Here is a 20797-nt window from a genome sequence, read left to right on the forward strand (position 1 = left end):
AACAAGAGGCTGTGTCACTTGATGGATGATGTTGAGATGCCACCTATCTCTGTGGCCCAGTCAAGCCACGGATTGTGTTTTCTGCTTTTTTTACCCCTTCAGCAATTCAGCTCCTCCAAATTTCACCTCAGCTCCATTCTCCATCCTCCACCATTTTGTTCCCCTAATGGTGCCCATGCTCAATGTCCCTTTAAAGTGTTGTTTTTCAAACTTGGGGCAATTTTAAGATGTGTGAGCTTCAGCTCCCAGAATCCCTCAGGCAACATGCTAGCTAGGGATTTCTGGAAGTTGAAGCGCACACATCTTAAAAGTTGCCAGGTTTGAAAAAAACACTGCTTTTTAAAAGCATTCTCCTTTTCTCTTTTCTCTATGTTTTAAGGGCAGGGACTGCTTGACACCCCAACTCTCAGTTCTAGGGCTATGAGGCTCCCCATCGTTCTCTTCCATGGACAGGCACAATATTTGCCCTGAAAATGAAAACAGATAATAATGAAATTAAGCCAAAGCACATAGGACATGGGAGCGGGAGAGGAGGGGGAATTAATGGGGAATGTATGAGGCTGTATCTCTATATATATGATAGGTGAGAAGAATAGAAATGAAGATATTGGCACCCTACCCAAGTAGGCAAAATCTTGAGTGACTTGGCCCTTGTTTTGCCACAGTCTCTTTTGAAGTTTAATCCTGATTGTAAAAAAATGCCTTACCAAAGAAGCTTTTCCCCAACATGGTGCCTTTTCCATGTGGTGACTCATGTAATTCCCGACCCAGCCTCTGGAGGGCCCCAAACATCTGGAGCACCACTGGTTGGAGAAATCTATGTATGGAATATAGTATACCAGACATGTCAAACACAAGGCCCGGGGGCCAGATCCAGCCCGCGAAGTGGTTTCATGTGGCCCGCGAAGCCATCCTGGAAACAGTGAGGGAACGGCCCCCGCTGCCTTGGCTCCGGCCCAGGCCGGCCAGGAGCCAATGTACAATTTTGTGGTGATCATCTATGCTGAAATACATTCAGTCTTAGCTCCACAAGGCCATCTGGAAACAGTGAGGGACCGGCCCCTGCCGCATCGGCCCTGCCCCCTGGGTGCACGCTGGGGAGGTATCACCCTTTGTGAGGAATGAAGAAATGCACCATCGCCTGGAAGTGGCCAGCACATGGCCCTGCCTACTTCGGGCAGGCTAGGGGCTGGGCAGCGTTGTGCTTCTCTTCAGTTTTGTGCCACCGGCTCAGCCTCTCGGCGCTGTGAGGAGAGGGCCATGTGCTGGCCACTTCCAGGCGATGGTGCATTTCTTCATTCCTCATGAAGGATAACACTTCCCCAGCTGCGTTTCTTGCCTGTTTTTCTCCCTCCCTCATCTCAAATATTTTCCTACCACTCTGTTCTTGGAAGGAAGGAAGGAAGGAAGGAAGGAAGGAAGGAAGGAAGGAAGGAAGGAAGGAAGGAAGGAAGGAAGGAAGGAGAGGGAGGGTCTGAGGGAAGTCCTGCCTTAGTCCTTCCCTGCTGCCCTTTCACCATCCCCTTGCCCCCTCCTCCTGGCCTAACCTGGGTGGTCTCCCATCCTTTTGCTAAGGAAGCTTTGGATACAAAGCCAGGTCTCCTCACATGGAGAGGAAGTGGGCCTCCCTCTTGACGTTGCCCTCATACCCATCATGAGCAACCTGGCTAAGGAGAGCAAGCACAGCAGCTGGGCACCCTCATGGGGAAGTGGGGGTGGGCTTAGTGCTGTGGGTGCTTGAGGGCTGGGCTGGGCATTCGACCTCCACACCACTGTCCAGCCCCCCCCCCCACATACACATGGCCTGAGAGGATCAGTGAGGCTCCTCCAGTGGACCATGCCTCGGCACTTGCCCCAGTCCTATCTCCTTCTGCCAGAGACCCTCAGATCTGTCCCACTCCTGCCCAGCCCCCATAGGCACCCTTGACGCAAATGATGTAGAGTTGGCCATGCCCATGCAGTAGGCCACACCCACTCCACCCACACCCAATCAGTAGGCCACGCCCACCCTGGCCACGCCCACCTGGCCCCTCAAGGGTAACCGCAATGCTGATGCGGCCCTCAATGAAATTGAGTTTGACACCCCTGTAGTATACTATTGAGGTCTGAGATGGTAATGAACAGCATGCCTAAAACTAATATTTGTTCACATCTGCTCATTCTTAGCTACTTTCCTTTCCTTTTGTTGTTTCCCTTACTACACATAATTTAGATTGTAGCTCCTTGGGTGTGAGGCTTTTTGTGGGTTTTTGGTCAAACACAAATAAATTCTTATAATTAATTTAAAAGTATGAAGAAGGGTCTGGCAAGGGATTAACATGACATGTATGTTATGGCTTGTGAACAACCTGAAGTACTGTAGTTAATTGTTACTTTAGCTGTACTGCGGAAGATAGGAGAAGATCAGAGCGAAGAGGTAGCTTGATACCTCTCCTTTTTGTGTGTGATTTGTCTTTCAGAAATTGGAGGGGGAAAATTCCTCTGCTAACCTGTGAGTGTGTAGGTACATGTGTGCCCATGTCCTAGAGTTATATAAAATAGGGGTGCAGTCATTGAGCTGCCTGATACTAACACATTGCCTGTTTCTGTGGATCTAAGCTCTTGACAGAGATTTACAGTGACAATATAAATAGCATCAGTTCGATAATAGAAAAGCATTGCTTAAAAAGAGGATTTAAAAATCTGCTGCTTTGCATGGTATTTGCATATACTGCTCTATATTAGTGTTTCTCAAGTTCAGCAACTTTTAGAGTTCAGCTCCCAGAATTCCCCAGTCTGTTCCACACATCTTAAATTTGTTGAGGTTAGAAACACTGCTCGCTCTCTATAAATACAGATGTGGAAATCACTACAGGTAGTCTTTGACTTACGACCACAATTGAGCCCAAAATTTCTGTTGTTAAGTGAGATAATTGTTAAGTGATTTCCCCCCCCATTTTACAATCTTCCTTGCAACGGCTGTTAAGTTAGTAACCCAGCTGTTAAGAGAATCTAGCTTCCCCATTGACTTTGATTGTCAGAAGGTTGCAAAGGGTGATCACATGATCCCAGGACACTGCAACTGTCATAAATATGAACCAGTTGCTAAGCATCCGAATTGTGATCACATAATCATGGGGATACTGCAACGGTTGTAAGCGTGAAAAACAGTCATGTCATTTTTTTTAGTACCGTTGTAAGTTTGAATGGTCACTAAATGAACCGTTCCCCTTCATGGATTACTGCCTTGTCGTGGCGAAGGGGCTTGCGTAATTCAATGAAGCTATGAGCTATGCCGTGCAGGGCCACCCAAGACGGACAGGTCATAGCAGAGAGTTCTGACAAAACGTGATCCACTGGAGAAGGAAATGGCAACCCACTCCAGTATCTTTGCCATGAAAACCCTATGGACAGTACCAAAAGGCAAAACGATATGACGCTGGAAGATGAGCCCCTCAGGTCGGAAGGCGTCCAATATGCTACTGGGGAAGAGCAGAGGGCTAGTACTAGTAGCGCCAGAAAGAATGAAGCGACTGGGCCAAAGCCGAAAGGACGCTCAGCTGTGGATATGTCTGGTAGTGAAAGGAAAGTCCGATGCTGTAAAGATTTTTTCTCCATAGGAACCTGGAATGTAAGATCCATGAATCAAGGAAAGCTGGACGTGGTCAAACAAGAGATGACAAGACTGAACATTGACATCTTAGGTATCAGCGAACTAAAATGGACAGGAATGGGTGAATTTAATTCAGATGACCATCAGGTATACTACTGCGGGCAAGAATCCCTCAGAAGAAATGGAGTAGCCTTCATAGTCAATAAAAGAGTAGGAAAAGCAATACTGGGATACAATCCTCAAAATGACAGAATGATCTCAGTTCGAATCCAAGGCAAACCATTCAATATCACAGTAGTCCAAGTCTATGCCCCAACCACCGGTGCTGAAGAGGATGAAATTGACCGGTTCTATGAAGCCCTACAGCACCTTATAGAACTAACACCAAAAAATGATGTCCTTATCATCATGGGGGATTGGAATGCTAAAGTAGGAAGCCAAAAGATAACCGGAATAACAGGCAAGTTTGGCCTTGGAGTACAAAATGAAGCAGGGCACAGGCTGATAGAATTTTGTCAAGAGAATACGATGGTCATAGCAAACACCCTTTTCCAACAACCCAAGAGACGGCTCTACACATGGACATCACCAGACGGTCAACACAGAAATCAGATTGACTATGTACTCTGCAGCCAAAGATGGAGAAGCTCTATACAGTCAATAAAAACAAGACCAGGAGCTGACTGTGGCTCAGACCATGAGCTTCTTGTTGCAAAGTTTAAGCTTAAACTGAAGAAAGTAGGGAAAAGCACTAGGCCAGTCAGGTATGAATTAAATCATATCCCTGTTGAATATACAGTAGAGGTGACAAATAGATTTAAGGAATTAGATCTGATAGACAGGGTGCCTGAAGAACTATGGACAGAGGTTCGCAACATTGTACAAGAGGTAGCAACCAAAACCATCCCAAAGAAAAAGAAATGCAAGAAAGCAAAATGGCTGTCTGAGGAAGCTTTGCAAATAGCTGAGGAAAGGAGGGAAGCAAAAGGCAAGGGAGAAAAAGAAAGATACGCCCAATTGAATGCAGAATTCCAGAGAATAGCTAGAAGAGATAAGAATGACTTCTTAAATGAACAGTGCAAAGAAATAGAAGAAAACAATAGAATAGGGAGGACCAGAGATCTTTTCAAGAAAATTGGAGAGATGAAGGGAACGTTCAATGCAAAAATGGGCATGATAAAGGACCAAAATGGCAGGGACCTAACAGAGGCAGAAGAGATTAAGAAGAGATGGCAAAATTACACAGAAGAACTATACAAGAATGAGCTTAACGTCCCTGATAATCACAATGAGGTGGTCACTGACCTCGAGCCAGACATCCTAGAATGTGAAGTGAAGTGGGCCTTAGAAAAGCTGAGCAACAACAAAGCTAGTGGAGGTGACAGTATTCCAGCTGAGCTATTCAAAATCTTAAAAGACGATGCAGTAAAAGTGCTACACTCAATTTGCCAGCAAATTTGGAAAACTCAACAGTGGCCACAGGATTGGAAAAGATCAGTTTACATTCCAATTCCAAAGAAAGGCAGTGCCAAAGAATGTTCAAACTATCGCACCATTGCACTCATTTCTCATGCTAGTAAAGTTATGCTTAAAATCCTACAAGCTAGACTCCAGCAGTATGTGGATCGAGAACTACCAGAAGTACAGACAGGATTTCGAAGAGGCAGAGGAACTAGAGATCAAATTGCCAACATACGCTGGATCATGGAAAAAGCTAGAGAGTTCCAGAAAAACATCTACTTCTGCTTCATTGACTATGCTAAAGCCTTTGATTGTGTGGATCATAACAAACTGTGGCAAGTTCTTAAAGAGATGGGAGTACCAGAACATCTTATTTGTCTCTTGAGAAACCTATATGCGGGCCAAGAAGCAACAGTGAGAACTGGACACGGAACCACTGATTGGTTCAAAATTGGGAAAGGAGTCCGGCAAGGCTGTATACTGTCGCCTTGCCTATTTAACTTATATGCAGAGCACATCATGAGAAAGGCAGGGCTAGATGAATCAAAAGTTGGAATTAAGATTGCTGGAAGAAATATCAACAACCTAAGATATGCAGATGATACCACTCTAATGGCAGAAAGTGAAGAGGAACTGAAGAGTCTCTTGTTGCGAGTGAAGAAGGAGAGTGCAAAAGTTGGGTTGAAACTAAACATTAAGAAAACTAAGATCATGGCATCCGGCCCTCTTAATTCCTGGCAAATAGATGGGGAAGAAATGGAGGTAGTGACAGATTTTATTTTCCTGGGCTCCAAGATCACTGCAGATGGGGACTGTAGTCAAGAAATTAAAAGACGCTTGCTCCTAGGGAGGAAAGCCATGGCAAATCTAGACAGCACACTAAAAAGCAGAGACATCACCCTGTCAACAAAAGTGCGTATAGTCAAGGCTATGGTCTTCCCAGTTGCAATGTATGGCAGTGAAAGTTGGACCATAAGAAAGGCTGAGCGCAAAAGAATTGAGGCCTTTGAACTCTGGTGCTGGAGAAGACTCCTGCGAGTCCCTTGGACTGCAAGGCGATCAAACCGGTCAGTCCTAGAGGAGATCAACCCTGACTGCTCTTTAGAAGGCCAGATCCTGAAGCTAAAACTCAAATACTTTGGCCACCTAATGAGGAGGAAGGACTCACTGGAGAAGAGCCTAATGCTGGGAAAGATTGAGGGCAATAGAAGAAGGGGACGACAGAGAATGAGGTGGCTGGATGGAGTCACTGAAGCAGTAGGCGTGAGCTTAACTGGACTCCAGAAGATGGTAGAGGACAGGAAGGCCTGGAGGAACATTGTCCATAGGGTCGCGATGGGTCGGACACGACTTCGCAACTAACAACAACAAAATGAACCGTTGTAAGTTGAGGACTAATTGTACTGTGAGGTTTCTCAAACTTTGCGGTATTTTGATTCCTATTTTTTACCACTTCCCTGTAGACACCCCAGAACAATCCCTTACAGTGATAAATGGGGATGTGCCTGAATAAAAACCAATGAGCTTGTCTTCCATAGTAATGAATGTGCCAATTATCAATTCTGCACTGCACAGGTCCTGTTTACTGTAAGAGAAAAAGGGTTTGTCAGCTATGCTATGCTATGTACTGTATACTACATCTTAACTACTGATGGGCAAAGTTATTGTCTTACCTTTCTTAGTTAGACACCTTTCTTAGATCAGTAAGTTTTTTTCAGTGAAAGGTTTTGGAAACTCAGCTTCTGAGTTTTCTCTAGTCCTAACCATATTAGACTCTGCTTGACTTCCAAGTTCAAACAAGGTTGTCCCGATGCTATTCCCTGCTAATATTCCAACAGAAGGTAGTCTCTGCAACTAATTCAGTGTTTCCGAGGCTTGGCAATTTTGTCTTTGCTAGGGAATTCTGGGAATTGGAGTCCACCTGTCTGAAAGTTGCCAAGTCTGAGAAACACAGCTAATTAATAGAAAACGCCTTCAGTGGATTGTTCCTCTGACAGCTCTCCAAATACAGATTTAACCTTTGTTTGTGATATATTTGGCATATAATAAGGGTTTGTCATAAAAAGGGTCTGTCATAAGCAGTCAGGCCTTCACAGCCCAAAATATATTAAAGCTCAGTGAAGTACAGCAAATAATTTCTTTAAAAAAAACCTCATTAAGTGGACATTTATGCTACAGATTCTCTGAAATGTACAAAAATGGTTAGTCCAGGGGGAAAAAGCAACCTTGGGGTCCTTTACCTGAATCTGATCTGAAATTAAAAATTATGAAACGAGAATGGAGTACAGTACAATGATTACACAAAGGGTTTTCCTCTTTCCTATAATACTGGAAAGGCCTCTCATTCAGGAGAACTATTTTTATTGTCATAAATAGGTTGACAGAGATAACACTAAGCTATCAGTGGTACAAAAGATGATCACTTCCCATTTAAATGGCTTTAATGAGGACAAGGAATAACCTACTCATGGAAGCAACATTTTAATAGCCTTTGGCCATTACAACTGATTGGAAATTCCATGTCCAATACAGCAGCAGCATATTTCTAATTAGCACTGCTAGGGAGCAGCCGGGTCAATTATCAAGAAAATGGCCTTTGAGGGAAAAAGGCTATTGGATTATACAAGAATAATAATTAGTCTTGTAATTGGGCAGTATACATCTATAATTAAAAAAATAATTGGTCCAATCTACAGGTAGTCCTCGACTTACAACAGTTCCTTTAGTGACCATTCAAAGTTACAAGAGCAATGAAAAAAGTGACTTATGACCATTTTTTCAAAGATACAACTTTTGCAGCATCCCCATGGTCATGCGACCAAAATTCAGATGCTTGGCAACTGGTTCATACTTATGATCGTTACAGCATCCCGGGGTCATGTGATCACCTTTTGCAACCTTCTGACAAGCCAAGTCAAGCGGGGGGAGCCAGATTCACTTAACAACTGGGTTAGTAACATCAACTGCAATGATTCACTTAACAACGGTGGCAATAAAGGATGTAAAATGGGGTAAAACTCACTTAGCAACTGTCTCACTTAACAACAGAAATTTTGGGCTCAATTATGGTCTTATGTTCTTCTTGAAATCTTGAAATCAATCAATCAATCAATCAATCACTCAATCCCATATTCAATCACCAGGGGGAAGCAAAAAAATAGTTTTTTTGTACTGTATCTCTTCGCTGCCATCCTCTGTTGAGCTTTGCAATCCAGATCTTGTAGGCCCCTGCTTCAGTCATACGTGGAGTCATTGTTAAGAAATTATTTCTAAAATTAACTGACTGCAACCCTCTGAAATCAAAACTCTCTTGTACTGAGTAGAAGGTTTTACTAATGACCTATGAGATGCCTTCACTAAATTTAATATTATGTGTGGTCTGCTGTGCTAAAAAAAGGGAATATAATTATGTCCCATTTTACTCCACACGGGGAACCTCTGAAGGCTGGCTTAAACACGAAACAGAATGGGATGCCAGTGAGTTGAAAAGCTGATAGTATTATATTAGACTAAAGGTAGTCTTTGACTTACAACCATTTGTTTAGTGACCATTCAAAGTTACAGCAGCACTGGAAAAAGTGATTTATGGCTGGATTTCACACAATGGTTACCGTTGTAGCATCTCTATGGTCATGTGATCAAAATTGGGATGCTTGGCAATGGGCATGAGTTTACAACAGCCGTAGTGTCCTGGGGTCATGTGATCACCATTTCTAACCTTCCCAGTCAGTTTCCGTCAATCAAAGTGGGGAGGAGGCCAGATCTGCTTAATGGCTACACGATCCCCTTAACAACTGCACTGAGTCACTTAACAGCGCTGGCAAAAGTGGTCATACAAAGTGGCAGAACTCACTTTCCAAATCACTTAGCAACGGAATTTTAGACTGAACCGGGGTCGTAAGTCGAGGACTACCTGCGCAGAGAGGGGATTACATCTGTAACGCTTTCGGAAGTCAACAAGTTTTTTCTGCAAAAAAAAGAAAAAAAAGAAAAAACCCACCAAGAAATGAAACACAGCGTTTGGTGCGGGACCATCTAGCCCAGTCAGCTGTCCCTTTTTTGTTTCCTCCAATGGCTTCCCTCCTGACAATGCAAATTCTTAATGGCCCCTTTTTGCCCAAATAAAATCAAGAACTTGAGCTGAAGGAGGAGGAGGAGGAGGAGGAAACTGCAAAGTGGCTGTCAAATGTTCTTTTGGAGGGGGTGGCAAAGTGCAAGTAGACCAAAGTGAAAGTGTGAGCCAAGGGGACGGAGAGCAATGGGGAAAAGCTTACTCACCAATTCCCTGCTTTCCAGGCCTCCTACTCATGCTTCCAAGGAGCTGCGTTGGCATTGTAGTCATGCAGGTACCAGGAGGTGGCAGAGGAGTCAAATGCTGTCGGTGGCAGGCGGCGGGCGCCTGTGCGGCCCAGATTTGGTGGGCAGTGGGATAAAGGGAGGGGTAGGGATAGGAGCAATGGATGGAGATGAAAAGGGGGTCGGGGGGGGGTGGGAAAAACAGACAGAGGTGGTGTGAGGAGGAGGCACTGAAGATGAGCATGTGATGAAGTCAAGGGAGGCATGGCTGTGGGAAACCACCTCCCCCGCTTACCTGCTCTGCTCCCAGCCTGTTGCTTGACTCACCTGTTCTATCATATTAGAACAATCCTTCTTAATCTGACAGCCCTCCAGAATGGTAATTTTCAAGGTCTCTGGCAAAACTCTTGGCTGGAAAATGTGAGAGTTGCTGTCCCAGAAAATCTGGACGGTGCCAAGTCGGGGAAAGCTGTTATTATTTTCCCTGTTGATTTTAATGTTTAATCTCCCTTTCCCTCCTGTTTAAATGGAACGATGCCAAGGTTAGGAATGCTAGCTTTGATTCGATGCTAGCTCTGATTTGATATGAATTCAAATACATTCTTGGCCCTGAAAGCTACTGGGGCAATATTTGGGTGTCATAAGGATAACACCATTAGTAACTCGGGATTTTTTCCCCCTGCTGCCTATGGAAGAAGCGGAGCTACAATATATAATATTTAAAATAAAAACATTGTTTTCCTGTCCAGAAATCCAATCTTTTTCTTCTGGATTCTCAGGGGTTCCAATATCAAATGATCATTAGTATTTTCTTTCTTTTGGAGAATATCCAACAGGCATGGTTTGGAGGAAGACTCCTGAAAGTTTGAATTTAAATTATGCTAAGCATTCCTTTTAAATATAAGAATATTGTGGTTTTAATAGGACTAGGACTGCTTAATGGTTCTTGAATTTCTTAATTTTGTTCAGTAAATCTCTTTCTTTAGATTTCTTAGTGAAGTCTAAAATGGTCTCAGTATCTTTTAATTATTGCTGTTTGCAATTTATGTTTGTACCAGATCATGCCACGCTAAATCTCTGAGGCAGCAGTTCACCCTCATTTGCTTGAGTCTGAATCTCCGTTTATCTGAATGAGCTGGAAAACTTTCTATTAATGAAAGTTGCTAGGGAATTCTGGGTATTGAAGTCCACACATCTTAAATGTCCCTGGAATTGAGAAACACCGTACTGGAGTAATGGAGCCTATCTGGACACAGTTGCTACTGTTTAAACCAATCTATTCTTTAGGATGCTGGTAAAAAAAAAATATAAAAAAACGTGGGCAGTTTTTTAATGTTATCTTGGCCACCTTCAAAGATGGGTAAACTGTAGTTTTGACAGGCCAAAAACTGGGGATATTTCTGCCTTCCCTCCCAGCGTTTTATAAAGCCGTTAAAACAAAACTATTCCACAATGTTTTTAACAATGCTTTTTAATGTTTTGGGTAGCTATCTGGGGGAGAGGAGGAGGGGGTCTCCCTTTTAATTTTTATTCCTATGTTTTTACTCTGTGGCACTCTAGACAGAGTCCTCAGCTTGGGGCAGGTTACAAATACTGTGAAATAGATAAATTTTAAAAAAGCAAGCAAGCAAGCAAGCAAGCCAAGAAATAATATATAAATGCAAAATACAGGCTGCATCCCTGACTTTGGGTTGTTTCCTCTAAACCAGTGATGGCGAACCTTTTGGAGAACGAGTGCCCAAACTGCAACCCAAAACCCACTTATGTATCGTCGGGTGCCGCCTGGGCGTGGCCCATTGGGTGGGCGTGACCCATTGGGTGGGCATGGTAACGGCAGACTGGGTGGGACTAAAAAGTTCAATCAATCAGTTCCAACTTTGCGAGATCTTTTTTTTCCCACGAGAAGTTGAAATTGAATGATTGATTGAACCTTTTTTTTTCTTTTGCACACGACGGCGGAGGCCTAAAGTGAAAAGGTTTTATAAAACCCAGCTGAAGGCCTTGGACTGGGGCGACAGTGCGCGTGCCCACAGAGAGGGCTCTGCATGCCACCTGTGGCATCCGTGCCATAGGTTCGCCACCACGGCTCTAAACAGTGAATCTGGCCGGTGAAAAATAAAACCCCAAACCTTTAAATGTTTTTAAAGGAATGAAAATCCAAATAGTCTCCCATCCCCTAATATAAGATTTAACCTATCAGCCCTGGCCTTAAGCTATATCTAAATTTTGTCTGCGTAATCTTAGCCTTGGTGCTAAGCAATATAGAATTTTCATTTGCGCGTAGGTGGATTAATCACCGTATGCAAATCAACAATGGTCTACTTCTCATTTTATTTTGGATTAAGACCCACAGAGTACTTAATTTCTGGGTTGGGCTACAACTGAAGTCAGTCTGAATTCCCCTGTTTTTGAAATCATGCTGGTTAATCATAAAAAATGTAGTACAAGCTGTTTCTGCGGTGCTATTTAAAGTGCACTCTCTTACGCTCAGAGACCTTTTCTTATACTTTTGTCACTTTTTTCAGGAACAACTCCTTGAATTGAAACAAGATTTTATCTTTTGCCAAACGGCACTTGGCCTTATTTCCAACGTGTTTTAAAATATGCGCACGTACAAATAGGAAAATTAATAATGATTTCTTCCCTCAGCTGTACATGCTTTTATTTGCTCTGAAGAGCATGGGCAGATGCCCGGGGCTGATTTAAAATACATTTCCATGTAGATTAAAATTTAAGAGTAAAAACTGGAAACTTTAGAAGCGAGCCTATAAAAGATATTGTTGGTTCCCTTACACTTAACTAACTGCGCTACTTTATTTTATCTTGCTAAACATTTTTTCAGCCTTCCTCACTGCCACTCAGACTACGTATCTAGCTTTGCTGATTTCCTCGGAAGCTGATCAGAAGCTCTTCAGTGAAAACATCAGAACTGTGGCATAAACCTTCTTCCCCTCCACCCACCCTCAAAAAATGTACAGGTTGTCCTCGACTTACCTCCCCAACTGACAGCAGAATTTCTGTTGCTAAGCAAGGTGATCGTTACATGAGTTGTGCCCAATTTTGCAGCCATTTCTGCCATAGTTATTAAGCAAATCACTGCAGGGTCCTCAGTGCTCTCTGAGGTTGGTTTTTTTTTCTCTTGCAGATGTTTTATTACCCAAGTAGGTAGCATCATCAGTGCAACCAGCTCAGAGAGCATTAAGAATCCTACAGTTTAACCTCGAGCTAAAAGCAGGGCTTTTTTTCTCATTGAACGCTCAGAACGGAGTTCCGGCACCTTTTTTGGATGGAACCTTGTAGGGTAGGCAAGGTGGGTTGTACAGTATAACATGTGTGAGTTCCGGCACCTTTTTCTTTTACAAAAAAAGCACTGGCTAAAAGTATTCCCTTCTATTCGAATCCCTGCACTGAAGTGAATCCAGCTTCCACCCCCCACGCCCAATTGGCTTTGCTTGCCTGAAGCTGGCTGGAAAGGTTGCAAATGATGATCATATGACCCTGGAACGTGGCAACCATCATAACTACATGCTGGTTGCCAACTGCCTAAATTTTGAACATGTGAACATGGGCATGGTTGTTAAGTGTGAGCAATCGCGGTGAGCCCCTTTGTTCAGTGCCGTTATTATAACTTAGAACAGTCACTAAAGGAATGGTTGCAAACTGAGGATTGCTGTTCCTGCCGCTGCAGGCCTTAGAAACACTGTTCCCTGGAAGCAGCTCACCAGTCTAGACTTCCATTCGAATTGTATGTGTGTGGCCACGTGCGTTAAGGGCTCCTCTGGAACTGCAGAAGTGTGATGCTACTTCAGTCGTTCTGATGAAAGCATTGGATTCTGCTAATGACTCTACCTCTATGGAGAAGCTATAACAGTATTTATGTTCTACTTGGAGTAGGTATAGGATCTCTAGCAAAAGTTACAGTACTGTTGCTTCCTGAGTCCTACCTTGAGAGGCAGAAGAGACATAGTTTGAGACAGGAAGTCCCCTAAAAGTCCCCCCCTCTCTCTCTCTCTCTCTCTCTCTCTCACACACACACACACACACACACACACACACACAAACACACACGCACACAAACAAAATTTGTCTGCACTTTGCTCCACCTGATTTAAACCTATAGGGAAGCTCCAAACAGTGGATGTCTGGAGTGCAAAAAGGTCGTGAATTGAGGAGACATCATTGGATTGTTGTTGTTGTTGTTGTTAGCTGCGAAGTCGTGTCCGACCCATCGCGACCCTATGGACAACGTTCCTCCAGGCCTTCCTGTCCTCTACCATCTTCTGGAGTCCTAAGCTCACACCTACTGCTTCAGTGACTCCATCCAACCACCTCATTCTCTGTCATCCCTTTCTTCTCTTGCCCTCAACCTTTCCCAGCATTAGGCTCTTCTCCAGTGAGTCCTTCCTTCTCATTAGGTGGCCAAAGTATTTGAGTTTCAACTTCAGGATCTGGCCTTCTAAAGAGCAGTCAGGGTTGATCTCTTCTAGGACTGACCGGTTTGATCGCCTTGCAGTCCAAGGGACTCGCAGGAGTCTTCTCCAACACCATAGTTCAAAGGCCTTAATTCTTTGGCACTCAGCCTTTCTTATGGTCCAACTTTCACATCCATACATTGCAACTGGGAAGACCATAGCCTTGACTATACGCACTTTTGTTGACAGGGTGATGTCTCTGCTTTTTACTATGCTGTCTAGATTTGCCATAGCTTTCCTCCCCAGGAGCAAGTGTCTTTTAATTTCTTGGCTGCAGTCCCCATCTGCAGTGCCTCACTGTTTACATCAGGGGTGTTCAAACTTGGCAACTTTACAACGTGGGGACTTCAATTCCCAGAATTCCTCAGCCGGCTGGGGAATTCTGTGAGTTGAAGTGCCCAGGTTGACCTGGTCCCCTTGTTTACGTAGTGCCACATACAGAGAATTATTTCTACTCATGTTCACTGGCGACAATATAGATTTACCACTAGTGCAGTGCATAAATATCGCTTATAGGTAAGAAGGCAGCCTCTGAAAAATGTCAACATCAGGAATGCATACCACAAGCAATAACTTACGTACCCCCTCCTAGCCATGAATAGTACCAATCTAATGAGCACAAGCCATTGGTGCACTGGCTAATAGCCACTCCAGTGTCAAATTATTTTTTGTACTTCAGTTAATACAACCCAGCACCTGAGCAATACTCTGTCTCCCTAACAATGTGTAATCTGCATACCTTTGAATGAATTAGCCATTGTGTGTGAGCAGTGCCATGTTTTCTCCACTACCCTTCTGATACTCCCACATAACACCTCTGCTCCGCGAGCTGCATTGGCTTCCAGTTGCCCTCCGGGTGAGATTCAAGGTGCTGGTGATGACCTATAAAGCCCTAAATGGCTTGGGTCTGGGATATTTGAGGGAGCACCTGCTGCCGGCATCAAGCTCCCTTCGTCCTCTGCGCTCCCACAGGGAGGGTCTTCTCAGGGTGCCGCCGGTAAGAGATTGCCGGTGGACAATACCCAGGGGGAGGGCTTTCTCTGTGGGTGCGCCGGCCCTTTGGAACCAGCTGCCTGTAGAGCTTAGGACTGCCCCTGACCTCCGTTCATTCCGCCGGGACCTGAAGACCTGGCTCTTTGAGCTTTCTGGCCTGGACTGAGGATATTAATTGGGGTTTTAAGTGGTTTTTAACTAGGTCAGACATGTCAAACACAAGGCCAGATCCGGCCCGCGAAGTGGTTTCATGTGGCCCGCGAAGCCATCCTGGAAACAGTGAGGGAACGGCCCCCACTGCCTTGGCCCTGGCCCAGAGACCCTCCTTCTACCAGAGACCCTCAGATCTGTCCCACTCCTGCCCGGGCCCCCATAGGCACCCTTCATGCGAACGTTGTAGAGCTGGCCACGCCCACCCAGTAGGCCATACGCACTCTAGCCACGCCCACCCAGTAGGCCACGGCCAGCCTGGCCACACCCACCCGGCCCCCTGAGGGCCACCGCAATGCTGATGCTGCCCTCAATGAAATTGAGTTTGACACCCCTGAACTAGGTTTTTTATATTCAAGGTTTAATATAATCATTTTAATTGTTTTAACTTTTGTAATTGTAGTATTGTTTCTTTTAAAAAACCTTGTGAACCGCCCTGAGTCCTACGGGAGAAGGGCGGTATATAAGTCTAATAAACTAAACTAACTAAACTAAACTAAACCTATTCAAACAGGCAGTCTGTCCATGGTGTGTATACTGAATAGACTATGGCCTTAAAGCTGCTTTGTCGTGAGTTTAGGTCTATCCTGTGGTTGTTGTTGTTGTTAGCTGCAAAGTCGTGTCCGACTCATCGCGACCCTATGGACAACGTTCCTCCAGGCCTTCCTGTCCTCTACCATCTTCTGGAGTCCCTTTAAGCTCACGCCTACTGCTTCAGTGACTCCATCCAGCCACCTCATTCTCTGTCGTCCTCTTCTTCTCTTGCCCTCAATCTTTCCCAGCATTAGGCTCTTGTCCAGTGAGTCCTTCCTTCTCATTAGGTGGCCAAAGTAGTTGAGTTTTAGCTTCAGGATCTTATCCTGTGGTACTGAACAGTGTTTCAATAACTGCATCACTTTTTTTTCATGCTTATCCAGAATGCTTTTCAACAGGGTGGCAAATTTGCTGTGGGCAAACCAATATTAAAGAGTACATCCAACCGGTGCATTAGGTGAGTCCAACTTCCAACTAAAAGAGAATGTGGGTGATAGAGATAGAGGTAGAAAGACAGAGATAGAAAGCTGTAGTTGTAGTAGATAGAGAGGTAGAAAGAGAGATCAGTACAGTAGATTAGTGAAACATAGATATAGAGTGATCAGTACAGACAGAGAGAGAGATAAATAAATACAGTAGATAGATAGGCAGATAGAGTGGCCCTATTGCTTTAAATGTTAAAGTATCCCCAGTACTCCTTTTTAGCTGGATGTTGGGCTCACAGAATGCAGTGGTTGGATTTACTCATGAATATTGGTTTGGGGACTATAGCCAAGAAATTAAAAGACGCTTGCTCCTGGGGAGGAAAGCCATGGCAAATCTAGACAGCACACTAAAAAGCAGAGACATCACCCTGTCAACAAAAGTGCGTATAGTCAAGGCTATGGTCTTCCCAGTTGCAATGTATGGCAGTGAAAGTTGGACCATAAGAAAGGCTGAGCGCCAAAGAATTGAAGCCTTTGAACTATGGTGCTGGAGAAGACTCCTGCGAGTCCCTTGGACTGCAAGGCGATCAAACCGGTCAGTCCTAGAGGAGATCAACCCTGACTGCTCTTTAGAAGGCCAGATCATGAAGCTAAAACTTAAATACTTTGGGCACCTAATGAGAAGGAAGGACTCACTGGAGAAGAGCCTAATGCTGGGAAAGATTGAGGGCAATAGAAGGAAGGGACGACAGAGGATGAGGTGGCTGGATGGAGTCACTGAAGCAGTAGGCGTGAGCTTAAATGGACTCCAGAAGATGGTAGAGGACAGGAAGGCCTGGAGGAACGTTGTCCATAGGGTTGCGATGGGTCGGACACGACTTCGCAACTAACAACAACATTGGTTTGAATATCAGACTGCATTCCTTCAGGAAGAACAGGCTTTCTGAATCCTGTGCAGTTGCACTGGATATGCACATCCCACCTAAAATCAAAGAAACTGATTTGATTAACCTTGTCTGCTGCCTTTATCTGGGAGGACTGACTTTGTTCCACTTGATGAACTTAAAAGCCTGCCTACCCTTATGCCAACAAGAAATAAGGCCGGTGAAAATATTTGGTAAACTACTTAATCCTAGGTTGAATGTCTACGTCTCTAGTACAGAAAGGCTGTTGTCAGAATTTGGACTTTGTGACGATGGTTCCACTTCTGTGGTCCTTCTTTGCCCACTGCTTGTTGGTCTTCTCTACTGTGCACCACCACGAAAGGTCTGTGGTGTTCTCGCTTCCTTGGTGGAATTAAACTCATCGTCAGCTTTCATTTGCTGTCACCTCCTGTTTGCCTGCTGTGACAGGGGCAACCTTGTCTCTGTATGAAAGTTTGCCTGCTGCTAAGATCCGTTTCTGACAGATGCTAGACCAGAACTTACACAGCACATAAACATGCTGATGATCACTCCTGGGTTAGAAGGATCACAGTCTCTTATTCTTTTTCACACAGAGAGAGGAACACAATTACAGTCAACTCTCACCTAGCGCAGAATGAAGGACTGCAAAGAGTCGGTGCTAGGTTCCATAAAAAATGACTGATGACTTTTCTGGCGATATTAATTTCAGATGTATCATTGACAGTCTAAAGACTCTAAAGTCAATTATCCCTATATCCAGAGTTAACAACCGCAACAAGATTTTCCTAACCAGTTATTTGTTCATGCAGTTAGCATGAGTGATTTTTTTTCTTCAAAAAAAGCAATATGGACCATTTGGGAATTTTCGAATAGGATAACAGAATTAGTAAAGATTATGTAAATGTTGCTGATTTATCCATAAACACTGATTTGGAGGTCAGTCAGAAATGTGTGTACTCCTTGGCCATTGGTTTAGCAACTGTTCAAAGTTATAATATGGCACTAAAAAAAAAGTGACTTACAACTGGTCCTTGCATTGACAACCATTGCAATATTCCCCAGTCATGTGATCCAAATTTGGGTGCTTGGAAACTGGCCTGTATTTATTACAGTTACAGCGTCCCTTGCTCATGTGATTGCCAATGGCACTAAAAAAAAAGTGACTTACAACTGGTCCTTGCATTGACAACCATTGCAATATTCCCCACAGTCATGTGAACCAAATTTGGGTGCTTGGCAACTGGCCTGTATTTATTACAGTTACAGCGTCCCTTGCTCATGTGATTGCCATTTCTGACCGTCCCAACCAGTTTCGACAAGCAAAATCAATGAGGGAAGCCGGATTCAACAACTGCATCATTCATTTCACAACCATGGCAAAAAAAATGGTTGCAAACTCGGGCATGTCTCACCTAACGCCTTGCTTAGCAACAGAAATGCTGATCCCAATTGTGGACTACCTGTACTGCAGAGAGACTGTATCTAAGCTGCAAAAGTTTGGATGATGACTAGATGGCAACACACGAGTATGTTGCCACGTAATGTCTAGCCAGGATTTTGCAAGCCAGATATTGTAGCCCTAACCCTAAAAGCTGTGAGATCTCTGTTTTCAGCCTTCCTGTTGTAAAGATCCCAATTGCTTGCCCAGCATGATGCATTGTTCCTGGACAAGCACTCCGTGTGCAGCTTCCTGACCATAAATTAGCAGCCTGGAATCTCCTGACACATCTCTCTTGAGATTCACTTGAGTCTAAAGGATTTGACAGGAGAGATCTTTGAAGGAAACAGAGGGGGAGGAACTGAGGAAGAAGCATTGTATGTGTATCATACCCAATTACATCAGTGCTAAATTTGTGACCCATCTCGGTTGGAGTCTGCAGGGTTTTTGAGCAGGAGAGGTCAGAATATAGGCAGTCCTCGACTTACAACCACAGTTAAGCCCTAAATTTCCACTGCTAAGCAAGGCACTTGTTAGTTGTATTTTGCCCCATTTTGCAAACTTTTTTTGCTATGGTTGCTAAGTAAGTCATGCAGTCGTTAGGCGAATCTAGCTTGACTTTGCTTGTCAGAAGCTCCCTACGAAGGTTGAAGATGACAATCCCAGGACCTCTGGACACTGTAACCATTGTAAATACATGCTGATTGCTAAGCACCTGAAGTCTGATCATGTGACCGTGGGATGCTGCAATGGTCATTAGTGTGAGAGCTGGTCATAAGTCCCTTTTTTCAGGGTTGTTTTAATTCTTTTAATTCTTTTAATTTTTAATTTAATTAAACGAATAGTTGTAAATCGAGGACTACCTGCCAGCAAGCTGAGTGGAAGGAACATGATTCTTTTTTATCTGGCAACTTATTTGTTTTGCAAAAGAGTTCAGCTGTGTGGCTAATACAGGAATCACCCAACACTTCAGCTTATCAACCTCTTCATGAAGCTTCAGATTCTTCGTTGATCCTCCCCAAACATTTATTATATGGGAATGATTTAATAAATATAAATAACAGCAGCACGGTTACTGGTGGGACAATATTGGAAGAAGGATAGTTTGCCCACTATAGAAGAATGGGTGTTTAAAGTTTCGAATCTTGCAGAAATGTCTAAGATTTCTGCTTATTTGAAAGATCATTCACAGGAAAGATATATTTCAGTTTGGAGATGGATAAATTATATTCAGAACAAATATGGGACTAAAAAGTTCCATTTAGCTTATGAGTAGATTTTAGTGGGATATTGTTATTGGTACGTTGTTTGTAGTTATGTTAAAGGGGAGTTAAAGCACATTATGAATTTGGTTAATTGTATATTATGCATAATTTTTATTTAGAATATGATTATTGTAACTATAATCCTGTATTTAGCTCTGGGAAGTGGGGGGGTTTGGGGTGGGAGGGATTTGGGGATATATTGTAAAATTTTGTTTTTGTAAAACTCTTTAATAAAATAAATAAATAAATAAATAAATATTTATTGTTGTTGTTGTTCAGTCGCTAAGTTGTGTCCTCCACACTGTTTCCTGGAGTTTGCCCAAATTCATGTTCACTGCTTGGATGACACTGTCTAACCATCTCATCCTCTGCCATCCCCTTCTCCTTTGGCCTTCAGTATTTCCCAACATCAGCAACATCGACCCCTTGGATGGTCCCCTCAACCCCTGGGAGTTGATAATGATCATTTTGGGGAACCTCAGGCTAGTGGTTCTTCAGTTAATAATAATAATAAGTTGGAAGGGACCTTGGAGGTCATCTAGTCCAACCCCCTGCTAAGGCAGGAAACCCTATACCATTTCAGACAAATGGCTGTCCAGTCTCTTCTTAAAAACTTCCAGTGTTGGAGCATTCACCACTTCTGGAGGCAGGTTGTTCCACTGGTTAGTTGTTCTAACTGTCAGGAAGTTTCTCCTTAGTTCTAGGTTGCTTCTCTCCTTGACTAGTTTCCATCCATTGCTTCTTGTCCTACTAGTTAAGCTAGTAGGTCTTCAATTAAGCTGATAATCTAAAACAGTGTTTCTCAACCATGGGCACTTTATGATGGGTGGATTTCAACTCCTTGAATTTCCTAGCCAGCATTAACTGGCTAAGGAATTCTGGGAGTTGAAATCCGTCCATCTTAATGTGGCCAAGGTTGAGAAACACCGGTCTAAAACCAGCCCAAGGTTTACAATGGGGAAAATCTCTCATTACAAGATGTCTGACCGAGAACCTTATTATTTCTATGTTTCAGGTAAAAATGTTGCAGGAATTTGAAGCAAGTCAGTTAGGCTCAAGCTTTACTTTTTCCCCCCTATTTATAACAAATTTGGAGAATGGGAAATAACTTCAAACACTTTATGGCCACTTCCATGCTCTTCCAATAAATCCCGGTAAAAGAACTAGTTGTCATTTGCTGCTCTCTCCCTTAAAAGAACAACCTGA

The 20797-nt window shown here is 43.6% G+C and overlaps 1 protein-coding gene across 1 annotated transcript in view; it reads right to left on the minus strand.

The window, feature by feature from the left end:
- LOC308675991 (voltage-gated potassium channel KCNC1-like) overlaps window positions 1-20797 on the minus strand; it is a gene marked incomplete at its 5' end in the record, with an annotated part of 58623 nt that overhangs the window by 7702 nt on the left and 30124 nt on the right. Inside the window, 1 exon segment of the mRNA XM_081341683.1 lies at window positions 9332-9452. Coding sequence (XP_081197809.1) covers window positions 9332-9452 — 121 coding nt within the window.

The sequence above is a fragment of the Vipera berus genome (genome assembly GCF_964194415.1).
Source record: "Vipera berus genome assembly, chromosome: W".
NCBI classification, from domain to species: domain Eukaryota; kingdom Metazoa; phylum Chordata; class Lepidosauria; order Squamata; family Viperidae; genus Vipera; species Vipera berus.